The following is a 20,684-nucleotide window of genomic DNA, read 5'->3' as shown; positions in this document are numbered from 1 at the left end:
CTCGGTGAGAGTGCGCACGCGCTAGGATGGAACGGACCCGGAAGAGGAAGCCACGCGGGACCCGGAAGCATCCCCCTCCACCGCCTCCTGTGCCCCCGCCTCCCCCACCCCCTGCGGAAGAGATTGACGACCATGCGGCCGACAGCGTCTTCGGGGAAGGAGGGGTTCCGTCCTCCGCGCACCTTCCGGTTCCGGTTACTGATCAGGACTCGGCCTCGGCGTCTGCTTCTGCTTTCGAACAGGAGGAGGACATGGCTCTGTTCGAGCAGATGCGTGCCAATGTGGGCAAGCTGCTCAAGGGAATCGACAGGTACGGACGGGGAAGGACTGGCGGGTTAGGATTTCCCGGGCCGCGAGAACGCGGCTGTGTGCAGCGTTCAAGGCCCTTCTCAGCAGCTCATCAATAAGCGCTTACTGAAAAGCTAGGGAGGCAGCCCCTGCTCTCCAGCAGCGTAATTAGGGTTCGTTCCCGGAGGCAACGCGCGTAAATCCAAATAGGCGCCGAGCGACACCAGATAACGGTGGGCAGCCCCCTTCCTGGAACCGCTCTAGCCGGCCTTTGAGGGGAACTAGGGAACCGCTCTGCGATGTGGGCGGGAGGAGGGAGAGCATCTCCGGGCGGAGGGCTAGCCCAGAGAGAAGCTCGGAGTTGGGAAAGGAGCTTGAGGAACACGGGCACGGGGGCCACATTTGGGAAGGTGAGTGGGGGCCAAACCGCGGGGTGTGTCCCTGCGCCCCAGCCCCTCGGTGTAAAATGAGGGGTTAGGTTCAACGGCTTCTGTGATGCAAGGGGCCAGGAAAGGGGTCTTGCGGTGACTGAATGGAGAGAGGAAGAACGAAGCTGAACCTTCGGGACATGTGGGAGGCAGCTGGGTGGGAGGGGATCGAGGCTAGTTACAAGCAGATGTGTACAGCTTGAAGGTGGCATTAAAGGGTGGGATGTACACAGCATGACCTGGAGGATGGTGACAGGCGGCTTCCCGCAGAGGAGGAAGGGGAAAACATTAAGTGCCTACTGGGTGCTAAGCACTTTTACAAAGGCATCTCATCTGACCCTCACAGCAATTCTAGGAAGTAGATGCTATTAATATTCTTTTGTAATTGGGTCACACGGCTAGTATCTGAGGCAGGATTTAAATTCAGGTCTTCCTGACTCCGGGCAGAAGATGGGATTTTAGTTGAGACCAGAAGAAAGATTGGAAGGAGAGATGAGAGAGGAGGGTCTTCTAGTATTATTACACTATTGGCTATCACTAATAAAAATGCCCAGAATTCAGAGACGAGGAGCAACCAGGGGGTCCACGTAGGGTATAAGATGAAAGGAGAGGGACAGGTTATACGGGGCTTTGAAAAACTAAAGAGGATCACTTGATCTCAGCTGCCATGCACTCAGGGATCGTCTCTGCTGGTGATCCTCCAGTTCTACTCACTTCTCCGACTGCTTACTGGACATCTTGGCCAGGATGAGCCCAGAGCCCAGCCGGACTGCCCACACATGGCATTTTCTTGGCAGAGAAAAAGACAGAGGTTTGCCATTTCTTTCTCCTGTAGATCAAGGCAAGAGGTTTCATGACTTGCCCAGAGTCACACAGTTAGTCAATGTCTGAAGTCCCATTTGGGGCCTTCCTGACTCTGGACTCTGCATTCTGTCCCCTAAGCCACCTTGCTGCTTGGGTGTTCTCCATCTAAACTTAGCCTGGGAATTTATTCTCCTTCCCCTCTTCCTAATTTCCCTCTTGCTGTTGAGGATACCACCATCTTCCCAGTTAACCAACCTCCTCCAATCCCTTCCACCTTTGTAACATTTCTTCCAACATTGCTACCACCTTGGTGCAGGGGCTCGCAGCTCACTCTAGGACCTGGGATACTGGCCTGCTAGTGGGCCCCCTAACTCACGTCTCTCTCCACTCCACTTACTCACCTCTCCATTCAGCTGTCAAATTGATCTTGAAGTACAGATTCTCTCCATTCATTAAACTCCTCTGGCTCCCTATTACCTCCAGAATCAAATATAAAATTCTCTGGCTCTTAAAACCCTTTGTAACCTGGTCTTTCATGCCTTATTCCTCCCCACATATGATTTGATCCAGTGCCACTGGCCTCCTGGCTGCTCCTCACACCAAACACTCGCACCTCCTGGACTCCAGGCTGGGGGTGCTTTTCATCCTCATCTCAACTGCTTTCCTAACTTTCTTGATTTCATATCTCAGCCAAAATCCCACCTAACACATAAACGCTTTTTCAGGTACCTTCTCCTTGAAAGAATCATGTGTATTCTGCCTATACCTTATTTGTATGCTGTTGCTTTCATGTTACTAAATCGAGCTTCTTGCAAGAAGGGATTTCTTGCCCTTCTCTGTAACCGTCAGCACAGTGACTGATATCCAACAGGCACGTTCTTGTAGATGTATTTTATCCTCAGAATTACAGGGAGTCTCAGTGTCCTGACAGACCTGCACTTGAGGGAAATAACTTTGATTGCCTTGTGAAGAATGTGTTGGAGTTGGGAGGCAAGAAATGGAGAATTAGGCAGCTGGTGCAAAAATCTAGGCTAGAAGTATGCAGTGCTGCCTGACTTGATGTGGATGTGATGGGAGGAAAGCAGAGGGGAAGAGGACCCTGAGCCCTGGCGTCATGATTTCATTGGCCAGCTTCTAAAGGGTTGAGGAGTAAGATTGGAGATCATCCGTGTAGATCGGTTTTTCTAAAAGTTGAGAACAGGGAGAAATAAGATCATGTGAGAGGATGGTAGGGTCTAGTGTAAGTTTTTTGGTTTGGGGTTTCTTTTTTAAATTAATAGCTTTTTGTTTTTCCAAATACATACAGAGTTTTCATCATTCACCTTTGCAAAACCTTGTGCTCCAAACTTTCTTCACCCCCTCCCATAGACAGCAAGCAATCTACTATAAACATGTACAATTCTTTTAAACATTTCCATATTTGTCAAGCTGCACGAGAAAAATCGGTTCAAAAGGTCAAAGGGAAAAAAAATGAGAACAAAACAAAACAACAACATGAAAATAGTTTAAAATACTTTGCTTTGGTCCACATTCAGAGTCCGTAGTTCTCTAGATGCAGAATGGCTCTTTCCATCACAAGTCTATTGGAATTGCCTCAAATCACCTCATTCTTGAAAAGATCCAAATCTATCACATAATCTTGTTGTATACAGTGATCTCTTGATTCCACTCACTTCATGTAAGCATCAGTTCATGCAAGTCTTTCCTGAAATCAGCTTCCTCGTTATTTCTTACAAAACAATATTCTGTTTCATATACCATAATTTATTCAGCCATTCCCCAAATGATGGGTGCCCACTCAATTTCCAGTTCTTTGCCACTACAAAAAAGGTTGCTACAAACATTTTGCATATATGGGTTCTTTTCCCATTTTTATGATCTCTTTAGGATACAGACCCGGTAAAGACACTGTTGGATCAAAGATTATATACAGTTTGGTAGCATAGTTTCAGTATAGTTGGGCAGAGTTGCAAATTGCTCTCCAGAATGGTTGCATCAATTCACAACTCCACCAATAAGGCATTAGTGTTCAGTTTTCCCCACATACCTCCAATATTTATTATCCTTTCCTGGCATCTTAGCCAATCTGAGAGGTGTAAAATGGTACCTCACGGTTGTCTTAATTTGCATTGTTCTGATCAATAGTGATTTAGAGTATTTTTTCATACAATTAGAAATGATTTTCATTTTTTCGTCTGAAAATAGTCTGTTAATATCCTTTGACCATTTATCAATTGAAGAAATGGCTTACCATATTATAAAGTTAAGTCAAATCCCTTATTTTAGAAATGAAACCTTTATCAGAAACATTGGATGTAAAAAATTTTTCCCACCTTTTTGTTTCCCTTCCGATCTTGGCTGCATTGTTTTTGTTTGTACAAAATCTTTTTAATTTCATGTGATCGATTATTCATTTTGCATTTCTCTAGTTCTTTGTTCACAAATTCCTTCACAGATCTATGTGGTAAAACTCCCTTATTCTCCTAATTTGTTTCTAGTATCGTCCTTTATGTCTAAATCATGAACCCATTTTGACTTTATTTTGGTATAGGTTTTAGATTTTGTTCAATGTCTAGTTTCTGCCATGCTATTTTCCAGTTTTCCCAGCAATTTTTCTCAAATATTGAGTTCTTATTCCAGAAGCTGGAGTCTTTGGACTTATCAAACACTAGATTACTACAGTCGTTGCCCATTGTGTCTTATGAACCTAACTTAACCTATTCCACTGATCCACTACTCTGTTTCTTAGCCAGTACCAAATAATTTTGATGACCCTTGCTTTATGATATAATTTTAAGTCTGATACAGCTAGGGCACCTTCCTTTGCATTTTTTTTTTTTCATTAATTCCTTTGGAATGCTTGATCTTTTATTCCAGATGAATTTTGTTATTTTTTTAACTATAATTTCTTGCAGTTTGATTGGGATGGCACTGAATAAGTAGATTAATTTAGGTAGAATTATCCTTTTTAATGTTAGTTCAGCGTACCCCTGAGCACTTAATAATTTTCCAATTGTTAAGATCTAATTTTATTTGTGTGGAAAGTGTTTTGTAATTGTGTTCACTTACTTCCTGGCTTTGTCTTGGTAGGTAGACTCCTAAATACTTTGTAATTTAATAGTATATGTATATGTAATATTTTATAATTATATTTTTATAATTTTCTACAATTATTTTAAGTGGGATTTCTCTATCTCTTGCTGCTGGACTTTGTTGTAACCTATAGACATGTGGGTTTGTTTCTATCCTGCAACTTTGCTAAAGTTATTGTTTCTAGTAATTCTTAGTTAATTTTCTAGGATACTCTTAAGTATACCATTATAGATCATCTGCAAAGAGGAATAAATTTCTGTAGGTTTTCATCTGTTTCTCTTAGATTATCAGATTTATTGGCATACAATTGAGCAAATAGCTCCTAATTATTGCTTTAATTTCCTTTTCATTGGTGGTAAATTCGCCCTTTTCATTTTTGATACTGATAATTTGATTTTCTTTTTCTAATCAAATTGACCAAAGGTTTATATTTTGTTGATTTTTCTTTTTCATAAAACCAACTTTTAATTTTCAAAAGTTTTCAATTTTTTAATCTGTCCTTTGATTTTCAGGATTTCTAATTCTAATTTTCTAATTGGGGATTTTTAATTTATTCATTAATCTTTTATTTATTTTATTCATGTAAGCATCTAGTGATACAAAATCTCTCTTGAACTGCTTTGGCTGGCATCCCATAAGTTTTGGCATGTTACTTCATTTTCATTGTCTTAGATGAAATTATATATTGTTTCAATGATTTGTTTGACCCACTTATTCTTTATGATTGGAATATTTAATTACCAATTACTTTTTGGTCTATTTTTCCATGGTCCTTTATTTCACATAATTTTTATTATAAAATGATCTGAAAAGGATTTATTTACTACTTCTGCCTTTCTGCACTTGATTGTGAGTCTTTTATGCCCTAATACAGGGGTCCTCAAACTTTTTAAATAGGAGGCCAGTTCACTGTCCCTCAGACTGTTGCAAGGCCAGACTATAGTAAAAACAAAAACTTTGTTTTGTGGGCCTTTAAATAAAGAAACTTCATAGCCCTGGATGAGGGAGATAAATGTCCTCAGCTGCTGCATCTGGCCCGTAGTTTGAGGACCCCTGCATTACATGATCAGTTTTTGTATAGGTGCCATCTACTGCTGAGAAAAAGGTATAATTCCTTTGTCACCCCTTTCAGTTTTCTCCAAAGGTCTGTCATAACTTTTAAATTCTATTCACCTCATTAACTTCTTTTTCATTTATTTTGTGATTATATTTATCTTATTCTGAAAGATGGAGATTGAAATCCCCCACTATATAGTTTTGTTCTTTTTTTCTTGCAACTAACTTCTCTAAAATTGTGGGTGCTACATGTTTTGAAAAATAAAAAGCTTTATTAAAAAATAAATTTTAAAATGTGGATATTATACTACTTGGTATATATATGTTTAGTATTGATATTTCTTCATTATCTATGGTATCCTTTAGCAAGATGTAGTTTCCTTCCTTATCTCTTTTAATTAGATCTCTTTTTGCTTTTTCTTGATCTGAGATCAGAATTGATACCCTGGATGTGTTTCTTTTTTACTACATCTGAAGCATAATAGATTCCACTCCAGCTTTTTACCTTTACTCTGTATATAGCTCTCTGTTTCGAATATGTTTCTTATAAATCACATAATGTAGGATTGTGGCTTTTAATCCAGTCTGCTATCTGCTTCTGTTTTATGGAAGAGTTCATCCCATTCACTTTTACAATTTAAATTACTCATTTTTTATTTTCCACTATCCTAGTTTTCCCTAGTTGTACTTTTCTCTTTGCTTTCACCCTTTCCCTCCTCACCAGTGTATTGTTCACCTCCCTCAATTTGGCCTACCTTTTTTTTTTTTTTTCTGTTTTCCTCCTTTTTTATTCCTTTCCCCTTTTATTTCTGCCTTCCCTTCTATTAGCCTCCTCCTTTCCTTTTCCTTTCCCCTTCTAATACCTTTATAGGGTGAGATAAATTTCTATACTAAATTAAGTATATGTGTTATTCCCTCTTTGAGCCAAATCTGATGATTCAAACAATGCTCATCCCCTTCCTTTGTTTCCCTCAACTATAATAGGTCTTGTGCCTCTTCATGTGGCATAATTTACTCCATTTGCCTTTCTTCTTCTCCCAGTACAATCACTTCCACTCCAATTTCTTTTTTATATCATCACATTAAAGTCGATTTATAACTACACCAAGTATACCTCCTCCTCTGCTGGAGAAGATGGGAGGTGCTTGATGAAGACTTTGCCTCTTCAAGGAGGAGTAAGGCTACTCTATTTTGTACCAGCCAGGGTATTGTGTGGAGAGGGAATGCCCAATGCTGGGAAGACCAGGAACAATCTCCAATGGGAGGTGGAAGCCACAGGGCCAAAGGGAAGGGGCACCTTGGGCCTGGAGAGGCTCTGGAGATAAGACAGCAGCACGCATAGAAAGTAGCAGCTTAGTCCATTGGGCCTGGATGGAGAGTTTGGGAGGCAGAGCAATGCATAATGGGCCTGGAGAGAGCTTGGGACCAGTTTGTGAAGAGGTTTGGCCAGTCGGCTGGCATTTATTAAATGTTACCCTGGGCCAGAGCTGAGATATAAAGGAGCACAGAAGAGAGCCCTATCCTCAAGGAGCTCACAGTCTAACAGAAGGATTACACCTGTTGTTTAAGTTCCAAAGAAAGGCAGGACAAGCTAGGAAGTCTCCAGGAAGTTTCTTATAGAATAAGGATTGGGGCTGGAGCTCAAGGCAGCCAGGAGGCAGAGATGAGGAGGGAGGGTGATCCAGGCCTTGGAGCCCAGGCATGGAGGGTCCTGTTTGTGCAACAGCCGGGAGCAGGGTCCCCTGATCAAAGAGGACATAGAGGGCCAGCCTAGGAAAAAGGACTTTGTATGTCTGCTCCTGGCAATGCTGGTGGATTGAATAGGAGAATGATGGGAACTGCTGAAAAGCCCAGGCTCGGAGGATAGGAGGGGACATGCTTCAGGAGTTGTAAAAGTAGAACAGGCACTGCTTGCTTGTGGGGCTAGGAGAGGATGAGGGGAAAGTGGTGGTGCCCTCGGAGGGAAGAGGAGAGAGCTTGGTGACTTCACTCTCAGATAGGTTCATTTTAAGCCGTCTAGGAGCTATCCGGTTTAGGATGTCTGGATGCCAGCCTGGAGGTCAGCAGAGAGGTAGATTAGGGCTGCAGAAGTGGATTTGAAGTCACCAGCGCGGAGATGACTGAATCCATGGGATAGATCACCAAGTGAAGATGTAGTGAAGAAGAGGAACGCCCAGGACAGAACCCTTGGGGATGCCCATAGTTATTGTCATGGCCTGGAGGGAGATGCAGCCAAAAAGACAGAAGAAGCGGTTAGGGAGATGTTCTACATGAAATAAATACACAAATAAGTACACAAAGTGAAAGTGGTTTTGTTTTATCCCAGAAGCCTTAGGAATCTAGTGGAGATGTTGATCAGGAGCAGTATTGTGAGGTCTGGGCCTTGAGAACCACTTTAACTGAGGAGGCTTGGGCAGCTGGAGTGGGTGGCTGAGGTCCAGGGGTGGTGTAGGGAGGAAGGGCCGAACTGGAATCCTGCCTTCCTCTACTTCAATGACTGGGACTCTGGGCAGATCATTTCTCTGTGACTCAATTTCCTCTATAAAATGGGAGTGCTAATAGCATCCTCCCTGCCTTTTAGGAGGAGCCGCTGAGGTAAGCAGCTCTTTGAAATGCTGTTCTGAATGCTAGCCACCATCATTATTCTCTCACCTTCTTATTTTCTAGACAAGAAAGGCTGTGGTCCGCAGGGTCACATGGGTAGGAAGGGATAGACATGAAAGTTGAAGCCAGCTCCTCCGAGGCGGTGCCCGCCACACAAGGCCATTTTCCAGGGGCAGCGGCCGGGGGCCCCAGAGATAGAAGCTGCCTCCTTGGGCTCACAGTGCCATCTTCCGCCTCCTTGGCTTTTCCTCAGAGGACTGTCTTAGACCACACAGATCCAGAGCAGAAAGAGGGTTCTCAGGAGCCACCTATCTAACCCCTTTATTTAAGAGTGTAGGTTTACCATTGAATTGGCCCAAAGGGAAGTGTCCTGTCCCTCATCCCTGCTGTACCTTCCTCCTCCCAGGTACAATCCTGAGAACCTGGCCACCCTGGAACGCTACGTGGAGACTCAGGCCAAGGAGAACGCCTATGATCTGGAAGCCAACTTGGCTGTGCTCAAGCTGTGAGTACCCAAGCGGGCACTGGCTCTGCAGCTCCCAGCGGGGACACTGTCTGACCTGTGGCCCAAGGGCCAGCAGCTTTACAAGTCAGGGGCCAGACGCCCGAAGGCCATGGGCCAAGCACTTTGGGCGGACACGGAGACAGTGTGCACACATTTTTACATATCTTCTCATGTGAGATTTGAGGTCCGATCTCCTGGGCTGTCTAGTCCAGCCTCAGCCAAGAGTCCTTTCTGCAGCCTAGCCAGCTCAGCCATCCTGCCTCTGCTTAAAGACATGTTTTCAGGGGCAATGGAGATGGAGAGCTCCCCTGGGTGCACCCCAGCACTGGTGCCTTAGTTCCTCCCCCATCCCTAGGGGATGTTGTTAAGCTCTTATTATTAGCAACATAAGTGAGTAGCCTTCCTCTCCCTTCTGCTAAGAATACTACAGAACTAATACGGTGGGGGAAGGGGGACGGGGATAGCTCTTGGCTTTGGCACCCCCCTTTTTTCCACAAGGGAATAATTTCTGCATTTCTTTTCCCACCGAGCACAAACTGACATCACCTAAGATACTTGGAGAATAGGGAGCCAAAGCCCTGGGTGGTCTTGGCTTCTTTGGAGAATTTCTCTGGTGGGTGGGTACTCACACTGTGCATGATAGCTGGCTAGGGCATGCCCAGATCCCCAGCATCCATTAAAGAAGTGCTTTGGGCTCCCTGAGGGAGCCCAGCACCTGGCTGGGACTGGCCCTGTCCTCCAGAAGTTTGGCCTTGGGACCAGATGAGAATGGTTTAAGGGGTGGGGGGAGGCAACCCCTGCTGACACCCACCTCTGAGGCTTTCCTGTCCCCTTTTTTTCAGATATCAATTCAACCCGGCCTTCTTTCAGACCACAGTGACAGCCCAGATTCTACTGAAGGCCCTCACCAATCTCCCCCACACGGACTTCACCCTGTGCAAGTGCATGATTGACCAGGCTCACGTATCCTTCCACCCCGGGGGAAGGGGAAGTGGGGGGGGGGGGGCTTAGCAAGGCTTTGGGGTCCTCGGGGCCTCAGAAAGCTGGACTGAGAGCCAGCCCTTGATTACTTTCTAAGGAGCTCTCCCAGCGCCATCCCTGCCCTTCTGTTTGTGATCGCTTCTCTTGTTGTCCACTCTCGTTGGTTCCTCAGGTGTTTCTGGCGATTGGTTCATTTTCCTAAGACCTGGCTCCCCCTTGAAGCTCACTGCTGTTTTGAGAGGTGAAAAGAGGGGTTTCTGAAGGATTCAGAGCCCACCCCCAGTGCCTGAGAGATTATTTTCCTTAATGCTTCCCCATCTCAGCAAGAAGAGCAGCCCATCAGGCAGATCCTGTATTTGGGGGACTTACTAGAGACCTGTCATTTCCAAGCATTCTGGGTGAGCTGTCCTCCATTCCCAATGCACACATCTTTGGCCCAGCTCAGGGTAGGGAGAGAGACTGGCTGGAGGTGGGCTTGGGGCCTGAGGCCAGAGCCCTCTGCCCTACACACAGGCAGCAGCCCTCCCCACACACCCCAGAGCCACTGCTGGCCCAGCCCAGGACTTGGGAAGTCGAAGTCTGCCTTTAGTCTCTGTTCTCCCATCTACCATTCTGGGTGCCCTTTCCAGGCTTCCCCCTCCCCCCCTTTTCTGCAGAGTGGAATTTGCATTTGGGATGATCTGAGGCCCTTCTGGTTCATTTCCTGATCTCTGGAGTACGGGCAAAGGTGTTCTCTCCTCAGCCGTATCTGTTGCCCAGCATATATATTCCTGGTTCCGAAAGGGCCAGGTGGGATAGTAGATAAGTCAGGCAACAAATACTTATTAAATGCCCCTTGTATGCCCCGCAGCATGTTAAGGGCTAACGACTTTAAATTTAAAAAAAAAAAAAAAAAAAGCCAGTCTTTGTGTGTCTTCCAGGAGGTGGGGGGCAGAGGCCAAGAAAACAGTCCTGTGCAAACAATGCACACAGGCCAAATCCAAGGGAAATTCCAGAGGGCTGGTCGGGCTTAGGCTGCAATCTGAAGGAAGGGGAGGAGGGGATGAAAAGTGTTCAAGGAGCCGGCGGCTGTGTGGGAGATGGAGTGACCTGTTTGAGGAATAACAAGGAGCCCAGTATCTCTGGAGGGGAGTGGGATTGGACAGGGCAGGAAATGGCTGGACTGTGAAGGCTTTTAAAAGCCAAACAGAAGCTTCTGGGTTAGTCCGGAAGCAATAAGGAGCCTCTGGAGCTGATTGAGTGGCCTAGACCTACATGTTAGGGAAATCCACTTTGATCACTGAGGAAGAGAATGGGTTAGAGTTGGGAGAAACCAGAGTGGGGGGGGGGGGGGGAAGGGGGTAGGGAAGTCATGGCAGACCATGGCAGTTATCGATGCAGAAGCCATGGGGTGACATGTAGGAAAAGGAGCGGTTATACTGAAACTGAAAGGTGAAAATATCATGACCTGAAAGGGGGTGGGGTGGAGTCAGGAGGACTCCCAGGTTGTGAGGTACAGGGACAGGAGAGTAGTACCCCGCCACAGTGACAGGAGGCGGGGAAAGAATGAATTCTGGCTTGGACATTCTGAGTTTACTGGAATCCAATCTAACCATGTTCTGCAGTCAATTAGGGATGTGAACCCAGAGGTCATGAGAGAGGTTAGGGCTGGATAGATAGATCTGAGAATCATCAGCAGAAAAATGGTCATTGAATCCGCGGGAGCTGATGAGATTCCCAAGAGGCTTAAAGAATGGTCTGTGTGCCAATCAGTAATAAGCTGGATACAGATCCAGCAGGAGGCCAAAAGAGGCTGGTACCTTGAAGGGAAGAAGACCAGAAAGAGCAGTGGCCCAGAAACCGAGTCAGAAAAGAGTGAAGATAGCAGCAGCTGCAGGGAGATTGGGGGGGGGGGGGGGGGGGAGGATTTGACAACAGGGTTGACTTTGGAGAGAGCAGTTTTCAGTGGAATGCTGAGGTCAGGAGCCAAATTGTGGAGAGCGAGAGGAAAGGAAGTGGAAGCTGAAGCTAGCTATCTCAAGCAGTTTAGATAGGAGGTGTGTATGTATGTGTATATATGCACATTATCTATGTTTATATATACATATTCCTATAATTCAATAGTTCTCATATAAACCCTACCTTCTGAGGTGAGAGACATATACATAGATACATATATATATTCATATTCTTATAATTCAATAGTTCTCATTAGAAACCCCCCTTCTGAGGTGAGACGAGGGAGATAGAGACATGTTTGTGGGTAGAAGAAAAGCAGTCAAATAGGAATTGAGGATAAATGAGAGTTGGGGTGATAGAGGAGGCAGTCTGCTCATGAGGACAGGATGGACTGGGATCACGTGAATGTAGAAGGGTTTGCCCTTCCAAAAAGCAGAGCCACTTCTTGAGATGAGTGAAGAAGATTGTGGCCAAAGGCTTATCTAAGTGATAGGAGAAGGAGGGAAAGAGGGAATTCAGTGAATGACTTTAAATTTTTTTAGTGAAATATAAGGCGCAGGGTTCTCTCTGAAAATGGAGCCAGGGGGAGCCGTGGGAGGTTTAAGGTTTGGAGAAGCTGCTGTGATAAGCAATCTGGTGGCTTAATTAAGGAGATTCAAAAGAATTGCCTTTGCTGCTGCAAGGGCCCATCTGAAATTGCTTTAACATAAATTTGGAGTGGACCCAATCAGCAGAGGATCCTGGTTTTCTCCAGCTCTTTCAGCAACTTGTCTCTTTTACAGCATGCCCTGGATGAGAATATGGATCTCCTTCTCCTTAATGGCATCACAGGCTTTGAAGACTCAGTCCGAAAATGTGAGAAAACCCTCCCTGGTCCCCTCTAGATGAAGTGAGTGGGGAGGGGCTAGTTGAGATGGGGAGTCAGTAACTCCCCAAGAAGGAAACTGCCTCCTGACCCTCTTCCCCTTTCCACTCCCCAGTTATCTGCCATGTGGTGGGCATCACGTATCAGCATATTGACCGCTGGCTGCTTGCTGAGATGCTGGGAGATCTGTCAGGTAAGGCCTGCCTGCAGAGGCAAGCATGGGATTTCTGTCTGTGTGGGCCACACCTTGGCTGGACCCGTGCCTTTCAGGAGCATGTTCATCATCCACAAGACCAGCTGTGTGCTGCTCCGGACCCCATCAATAAGTCCTTGGACGCTTTCTGTTTGTTCGTTTATTTATGAAACATTTGTTGTTAACAATAGGGAACTAGGGTGAAACCTGATCTCTGGCATCCTAGACTTCCTGGTTTTATAGTTTGCCAAAACTCACAGAATGACAATGCATTACTGTTTGAGTTAAATATTTGGGGAGAATAATACAGTGTAATAATAAACATTTACGGCACGTTGAGCACCGGGGATACAAATAAGAAAAGAATGGTACCTGCCCTTGAGAAACTTATAATCTAACGAAGGAAAATGAGGCACAAGAGGAAGCCAGAAGGCTTGACGAGAGAGGCAGTGTTGGTAGGGAGTTAAATCCAAGCAGTGCCCCTGTTGGGTGGTGAAGGGCCTGTAAGTTATGAAATAGGACTCAGAAAAGGGAGGCTTTGGGAAGAGAGGCAGTGACTGAGGACTTGGATGAGGTGGGAGCACCAAAGCCAAGCCTTTTTTGAGGTCTGATAGTAGTACAGAATCAGCGTGCTCGCCTTCATAGCACAGGATCTGTCCTCAACGGTCTTCTTGGAGATAGAAGACTTATATGAAATAAAGAATCATACAAGATGATGTGTGATTAATTGGGGGCGGGATAAAACAGGGGGGCCAAGGCCTTGAGTGGGGACCTGAAATGGGGGTGGACATCTCCAAATCCCAGCTGTCTCTATCTCTTTTCCAGGATTTGTCCTCCTTGTGGGTTGTCCTTCCTTCTGATCGGGCGGGGGGAGGAAGGTGGAATGGCACCCAGTCTCCCTCTGACTTCCTTCTCGCATTTCAGACAACCAGCTGAAAGTGTGGATGAGCAAATATGGCTGGAGCTCCAATGAAGCAGGACAGGTTTTCATTTGTAGTCAAGAGGAGAGCATCAAGCCCAAGAACATTGTGGAAAAGATCGACTTTGAGAGTGAGCATCTCCATGGAGGGGGGGGGGGTAGAGGAGATGGGCAGTGGGCGTATGTGCCAGGCAGACAGCACCAGGGATTCCACCCCTGGCTTGGTCACAGAAAACAATAGAGAGGGGACCCCAGGGTCCCTATTTGAGGGAGTCCCAGTTTCTTGCACCGTTCCCCCTCCTCCTCCCCCCTTTCCCAGGAAATCCTTTCTGGCTGGAGAAGGGAGGGTGGGAACTTGAAGCTAGAGCTCTGCCCAGGGAGGAGAGGGCTCCTGTGCATGGCCCGTCCCCCATCCTGACTCTGCTTTTCCATTTCTCCTTCTAGGTGTTTCCAGCATCATGGCCTCTTCCCAGTAGCTCCTTGTGCCTATTGTCCCCTTTTTCCTGCCTTTTGTTTCCCCTCACAGCCAACTTGTTAAATAAAAGCCCTTTACTTCCTGGCCCTGCCTCTTGCTGAAGATTCTTCCCAGATCCCATCCCTGGGCCCCTCGGGAGGGGGAGGAGATTTAGCCTAGTCTCTCTGCAGCGGGTACTGCACCCAGCCTTGCTACCCTTGCGGTTCCCTGGCTGGCCACTAGAGGGAGCGCCCACGCAGGCTTACTCTGCCACTGAGGGAGGGTTGTGTTGTGGGGAGGGGGCCAGCCAAAGCCTGTCTTGTTCTAAGTCGGGGAGCCAAGCTGCCGCTCCCTCTTCCTCCCTCCCTCCCAAGTGCTGGTCCAAGGGCCACCGGGCCTACTCCCTTCTGGGTGAGGCTGCCCTCGAGCTCGAGGGTGGGGCCCCAGCAGGTGGGAGTGGGGGAAAGGGAGAAGGCTGGAAGCCTCTCCTGGCCTCCCTACCCCCTTCCGGACTGCAGGACTTGTTTCCCCTCCAGCCCACCTCTGCTGACCCTGACCCCTGCACCGGCTGGCACGAAGAAGCCGGATGTTGGGGGGGGGGGGTTCAGAGGAGGGAGTGTTAAGGAATGAGGGAGGTCTGAGGGAGATGGGAGTAGCAGGTGAAGCGGATGAATGACATGAGTCAGCCCTGAGGACAGATGGAGCCTTAACCTTTGCAAAGAACACTCCCTTGCCCCCCTCCCCCAGAGTTCAGGCCAGACTTAGGGTCACCTGCTGGGTGGAAGAGGAACATGGACTGGGCTTGGGATCACTCTGGGCAGAGTGTGTAGAAGGGGAAAGACACCTGTCTTGACTTGATTTCTGGCCACGTGGAAATCAATGTGTAAGTTGGAGGGGGTGGGGCTTCCCAGTTTTCTCCCCAATTGGGCTTGAAATGAAAACATAGTTCCCCCTTACCTGCACAGACCCTCTACTAAATGGGACTTACCCATGTCACCCCTCCCCTTCTCCCCCATCCAAATATATGGGTGTATAGAAATCCCACCCACCCAGAGGAGGGCAGGTCCTCCCCCGCCGTAGAAAACTCTGGGACCCAGGGATCCAGCTGGTGTCAGGTGGGTGTGACTTATTCTCCTTCCCCTTCTGGCCGCCATTTTCTTCCCTACAATGACTCAAGTGCCTTCCAGATAGAATAATTGGCCTGGTGGTGGCTGCCTGAAAGAAGCACCTCCCTGCCCCCAAGAACACAGCACACACCCAGAAGGGAGCTGTTTCCCGGAGCCAGGGTGGGGCCTTCTCACCTCTGCCCAGGAAAGAAGGAACCAGGGTGGAACCTCCCCGCCAGGCTCCAGGAAGCCTCTTTAAAGAGGAGTGGGGGCCCTCCAAACCTATGTAGTCTCTAGATAAAGCAAATGCAAGGGTGCTGGCTGCCCTCGTCACCCCCAGGTCAGCATTTTAGGGCCCTGAAGGCCAAGAGTCAGGGTGGGCTAGAAACTCTTATTCCCAGAGCCTCAGGTAAGGGCAGCAGTGGAGGGGATGAAGCAGAAGGAGGAAAAAACCCACAGCAGTCAGGTTTGGCCCAAAGCAAGGACTTGTCCCAACATGCAATGCGCTGCCTGGAGATCTTGTAGGAAATGTCACATGGCCGTCAGCCACACTGGGTTCTAGGTGCCCTGTCCTTCTGCACTGCTCACTGGGGCAGAAGTGCAGTGGCCAGTCATTTCCTGATCCGGGTTGGCCTGGGAGCTTGGATACTCCGAGTCTGACCTGGGTCAATTTGCCCTTTCCTCGGCATGCTGGGGGTTCGCTGTATTGGTGCCAGCTTCATGCCCGGTGGGCATCGTCCACTCTGGCTCAGAGCTCCTGAGCCCGGGCAGTGCAGCAAACAGCCTCGGCTAGAGGATTAAGGGCCTGCTCCACCATGCCCTCCTTTGATCTCCTTCAACCCCGTCATTAAAGAGATGAACCACAACCCCTGGAGAGGAGGAGACTTGGCCATAATCCTGCAAGGAGTAAGGGAGGCATCTGGGAACTGAGTGCAGCGAGGCCCTGTCCTCTACGCCAGCAAGGAAGGTGGCTGCGGCTGGCAACTGGCGGACAAATGGTGCTGCTGAGAGGGAAAAAGGGGAGAGTATTCCATAAATACTCCTCCTTTCCTCCTTGTGAAGGTGAGAAATGTCTGGTTCTCACCTTTCCCGGATGGCAGCAAAGACTGGTGTGAGATCAGTCCTAGGAGAAAATGCTTAGGTAAGGCCCAAGGAAAGGCAGCATATGGAGAGAAAACTGGATCTCAGAAGACAGGGATCAAGTCCATCTCTGACCATATGCTGGCTGGGTCATGTTGGGCAAGTCATAATCTCTGATTTCCCCGTTTCTATTAACAAAAAAAGATTACGTCAATAACAAATTTTTATATAAAAATGATGTTCAAAACCAAACAAAATTATATGATATAATTTAAAAATACAAAACCCATTTATATTTTTAAATTAAAACTATATATAGGAACAAATAGGCCTTTAAAATGGCAAATATTATATAATTAAAATAGTAATAATAGCTAGCACTTCTAGGACATTTGGTAGGTACCAGGTACTGGGCTTAACCCTAAAAATAACATTTGAACCTCATGAAGATCCTCGGATGTAGATATTATCTTCACTTTACAGATCAAAAACTAAGACAGACAAATGATTTGCGCAAGATGACCCAGCTACTTAGTGCCTTATGTGACATTTGAACTCGAGTCTTGTGACTCCATTCCCAGCATTCCATCCACTCACCATACCACCTTAATGCCAAATGGTCGGGATTATGTGCAATGAAAATAAAGTAGAATCCCTTCGGTAAGATCAGGGGTGAAGCAAAGATGTTCATTGTCAACATTGATGGTAGTGCTAGAAATACTAGTTTTAACATTAAGGGAATAACAAAGAAGGAAAAAAAGTATCACTTTTTGAAGATGATATATAGAGGATCCTAGAGGACCAACTCAAAATAATTGAAACAATTTCAGCAAGTGTACACGACTTAAAATAAATTCACATGCATCACCTGCATTTCTATGGAAAACCAATAAAGCACAGCAGGAAGTGAGAAATTCCATAGCATTACAAAATGTATGAAATACTTTGGGGTTTCCCTAGCAAGATATATAAAAGAGCTATATGAATACAATTACAAAACCCTGATTAGAGAAATAAAAATAGATCTAAGTATTTGGAGGGTAGGTTTAGCCAATGTAACAAAAATTATAATATTAAGTCGATTTACTTAATCGGTGCTGTGCCCATCAAATTTTCATAGGCTTCCTTTGTTGAGCTAGGAAAAAAAATAACAAAATTCATCTGTAAAAGCAAAAGATCGAGACTTACAGAATTAATGGGGAAAAATAGTAGGAAGAAAGAGGACCAATACCAGATCTCAAACCATACTACAATCAGAGCATTAATAGCTAAAAAATCGATCCATCAGTGTAGCAGATTGGGTGCCTGCATACAGATACAAAACATTCAAAAGCAAATTAACCTAAAAGCCTAGTGTTTGATAAACCCAAAGAAAGACATGGCTAATGGAGTAAAGACTCACTATTACTATATTTGATTTTATAAAATCAAAAGTTTTTTTTTTACATGCATATCCAACACATTTAATCGGGAAATCTTTGCAACAAGTTTCTTTATTAGAGGTTTTATCTGTAAGATATATAAGGATGTGATCTGAACTGATAAGAGTCCATGATCCAAGAATATGAACGTGTAATTCTCAAGGGACAAAGTCTAATTGATAACATTAAAGAATTGCTCCCAATGCTGAAAAATTACCCGTGCATATATTTTGTAAATTAAAAGCTATATAATAAAAATAGGAAAATTTTTTAAATTTCTCCAAAAACTGATAAAAACACAAAATAAAGCAACTCTGATATTCTTCTTCATACTCATCAGATTGACAAAGTTGAACACCACCCCCCCAAAAAAAAAAAAAATGGCAAATGTTGGAGAGGCAAATGTGGGAAAATAGGCACATTGATGCATTGTGGGAAAGTAATAAATTAGTCTAGCCTTTCTGGAAAGCAGTTTGGAACAATGCCCAAGTTATTAAACTGTACCTATCCTTTGACCCAGGATTACCAGTACCAAAGCTGTAGCACAAAGAGATCAAAGAAAGAGGAAAAAGGCCTCTATGAACAGAAATGTTTATTGCAGCACTGTTTGTAGTGGCAAAGAACTGGAAACTAAGGAGTGCCTCTGAATCGGGGAATGAGTGAACAAAGTGTCATACGTGACCGTAACGGAAAACTACTGGGCTGTAAAAAATGGAGACCATTTCAGAAACCTGGGAGGACTTGTATGAACTACAAAGTGACACAAGCAGACTCAAAAATCATTTTTACTATAATGTCAACATTGTAAATAAAATTCTGAAATACTCAAGTCTTAAGACTCAAATCTGATGAATGCAACTGTCAACTGATTTCATTTTCAACTGTTAATGAAGAATGCTGCCTGCTGGAGGGTGAGGAATTAATATGCTATAAGTGAGACATTTTTGCACATGACCAGTTACAAAAGTCTTATTTTTCTCTTCCTTTCTTCCTCCCTTCCTCCTTCCCTCTGCTCTTTCTTTCCCTCCTTCCTTCCTTCCTTTCCTCCCCTTTTTTCTTTCTTCTCTTCTTTTATTTTCTTCTTTCCTCCTTCATTCCCTCCTTCCTCCCTCTCTCCCTCTCTTTTTTTCTTTCTTTCTCTTTCTTGGAAGAGGAAGGAGGAAGGTCAGAGAGGTGGGAGAAAAAATGTGATAATTAGGAAATAAGATAATTCAATAAGAAAAAATAAAAGAAGTTGAACTTTAGGAGCCTAATGTTATTTCTAGCTCTAAAACCAAAAATAGATTTGTATAAAACATTCAAAAATTAATCTAGTATCGTGCCTTTTGATAAAACCAAAGTCCCTAGTTACAGGGGTAAGGAGTCACTATTGCTATACAAAAACATTGGGGAAAACTGGATGGCAGTCTGGCACAAATATTTAGACCAACACTTCATGACATGGATATGAAAGTTTACATAAATTAAAGGAGCAAGGAAAAAATGACCTTTTTAGAGCTATTGACTAATACAAATGTTTTGGACAGTCACTGTGAAAAGAATGGGCCCTTACATGGTTTGGGAAGTGAATGATTAAAGAAGGGATTTGACAATGGGATTTGGATTTCTAGAGCATTGTTTAAAATATCCATTGCAGCTAGATAGTGCAGTGGATAGAGCATCAAGCTCTGAAGTTTGGAAGACCTGAGCTCAAATTCAGCCTCAGACACTTAATACTTCCTAACTGTGTGCTTCTGGGTATGTCACTTAACCCTAATTGGCTCAGCAAAAAATCAAAAATGAACAAACACAATATTAAAATGATAGACTCCTGCCCAAGATTAAATCCACCTGACAAAGGATGGTCATAATTTATTTACCTGGAACTTTGCAAATCAAATCCAAACTAAATAGACTAGAGCAGGAAGGAAAGTGCCTTCACGAACCCTCCTTGGAGAGGAGGTATGATATCCTCATTAACAGATATGGTCAGAAATTCACAGAAGAATCCCAGAAAGGAGCCTATGATCAACCATCCCCCAGCCTTTGGCTGTTGATGTATAAAATGCACACAGTTTGGGTGCCTGATAATCCTAAGTGAGATGCACTGGTAATCCTAATACAACAGGCAAGTTTTACACCATACCAATCACTGAACTCCACTCTATCATCTATTCAGCTATCAAACTGGTCTTCCCCAGGCCTAGCTCTGACCATGTCACTTCCTTCTACGATAAACTTCGCTAGCTCCCTATTACCTCCGGGCTTAAATAGAAAATTGGCTGTTTAGTCTTCAAAGCCTTTCATAACTTCATAACTTTCCACCTTTCCAGACTTCTTATACCTTATTCCCCTCCCCTCTTCCAATAAACTCTTTCATCCAGTGATTCCCAGCTTCCTTGCCATTCCTTGCCTAACACATCCCAGTTCCTAACTCCTGACTCCTGGCTGGCCCTTATATAGCCCTTGGTTTTTCTCCCTCTTTATTCCTCCCTCCTCACTTCCAGGCTTCCTCCAAATCCCAGTCAAGCTCTCACCTTCTATATAAAACCTTTCCCATTCCCCTGAAAACTAAACACTCCATAATCCCTGCCCCTCAAGGAACTCATGAGGGAGGCAAGATGCAATGTAGGTAGATCTAAGATGTATACAAGGTAAATTGGAGGTGATCTCTAATGGGAAAAGAAGATGGTATGAGAATAGAGAAGGATCATAAAAGGCCTCTTGCAGAAGGTGAGATTGGAGCTGCAACCTGAAGAAAGACAAAAGGTAAGGGTGAAGAGGGAGCTTATTCTAGTCATGGAGGACGTATCCTGTGTGAGGATCGCCAAGGAGGCCGGGTGTGCTACTTTATAATTTATAGTAAATGATTATACATTATAATAGAGTAACATGTAAGAAGCATGAGGAAGTAGAAACGATAGGCTGGGAAGGACTTTACAAAGCCAACCAGATCTCCTTATATTTGAA

At 45.1% G+C, this 20,684-nt stretch overlaps 1 protein-coding gene across 1 annotated transcript; it reads left to right on the top strand.

The window, feature by feature from the left end:
* Positions 1–181: 181 nt before the first annotated feature.
* Positions 182–14,233, top strand: EIF3K (eukaryotic translation initiation factor 3 subunit K). Its single transcript, XM_051989089.1, has 8 exons — positions 182–310; positions 8,680–8,778; positions 9,621–9,741; positions 10,083–10,157; positions 12,480–12,552; positions 12,678–12,755; positions 13,680–13,805; positions 14,119–14,233. The coding sequence occupies exons 1-8, from the start codon at positions 252–254 to the stop codon at positions 14,148–14,150; spliced, it is 663 nt and encodes a 220-aa protein (XP_051845049.1). The 5' UTR covers positions 182–251; the 3' UTR covers positions 14,151–14,233.
* Positions 14,234–20,684: the final 6,451 nt, after the last annotated feature.

Source organism: Antechinus flavipes, chromosome 3, assembly GCF_016432865.1.
Source record: "Antechinus flavipes isolate AdamAnt ecotype Samford, QLD, Australia chromosome 3, AdamAnt_v2, whole genome shotgun sequence".
Lineage (NCBI taxonomy): Eukaryota > Metazoa > Chordata > Mammalia > Dasyuromorphia > Dasyuridae > Antechinus > Antechinus flavipes.
Note: the sequence above shows the minus strand (reverse complement) of the source record. Positions and strands in the feature narration are given on the sequence as shown.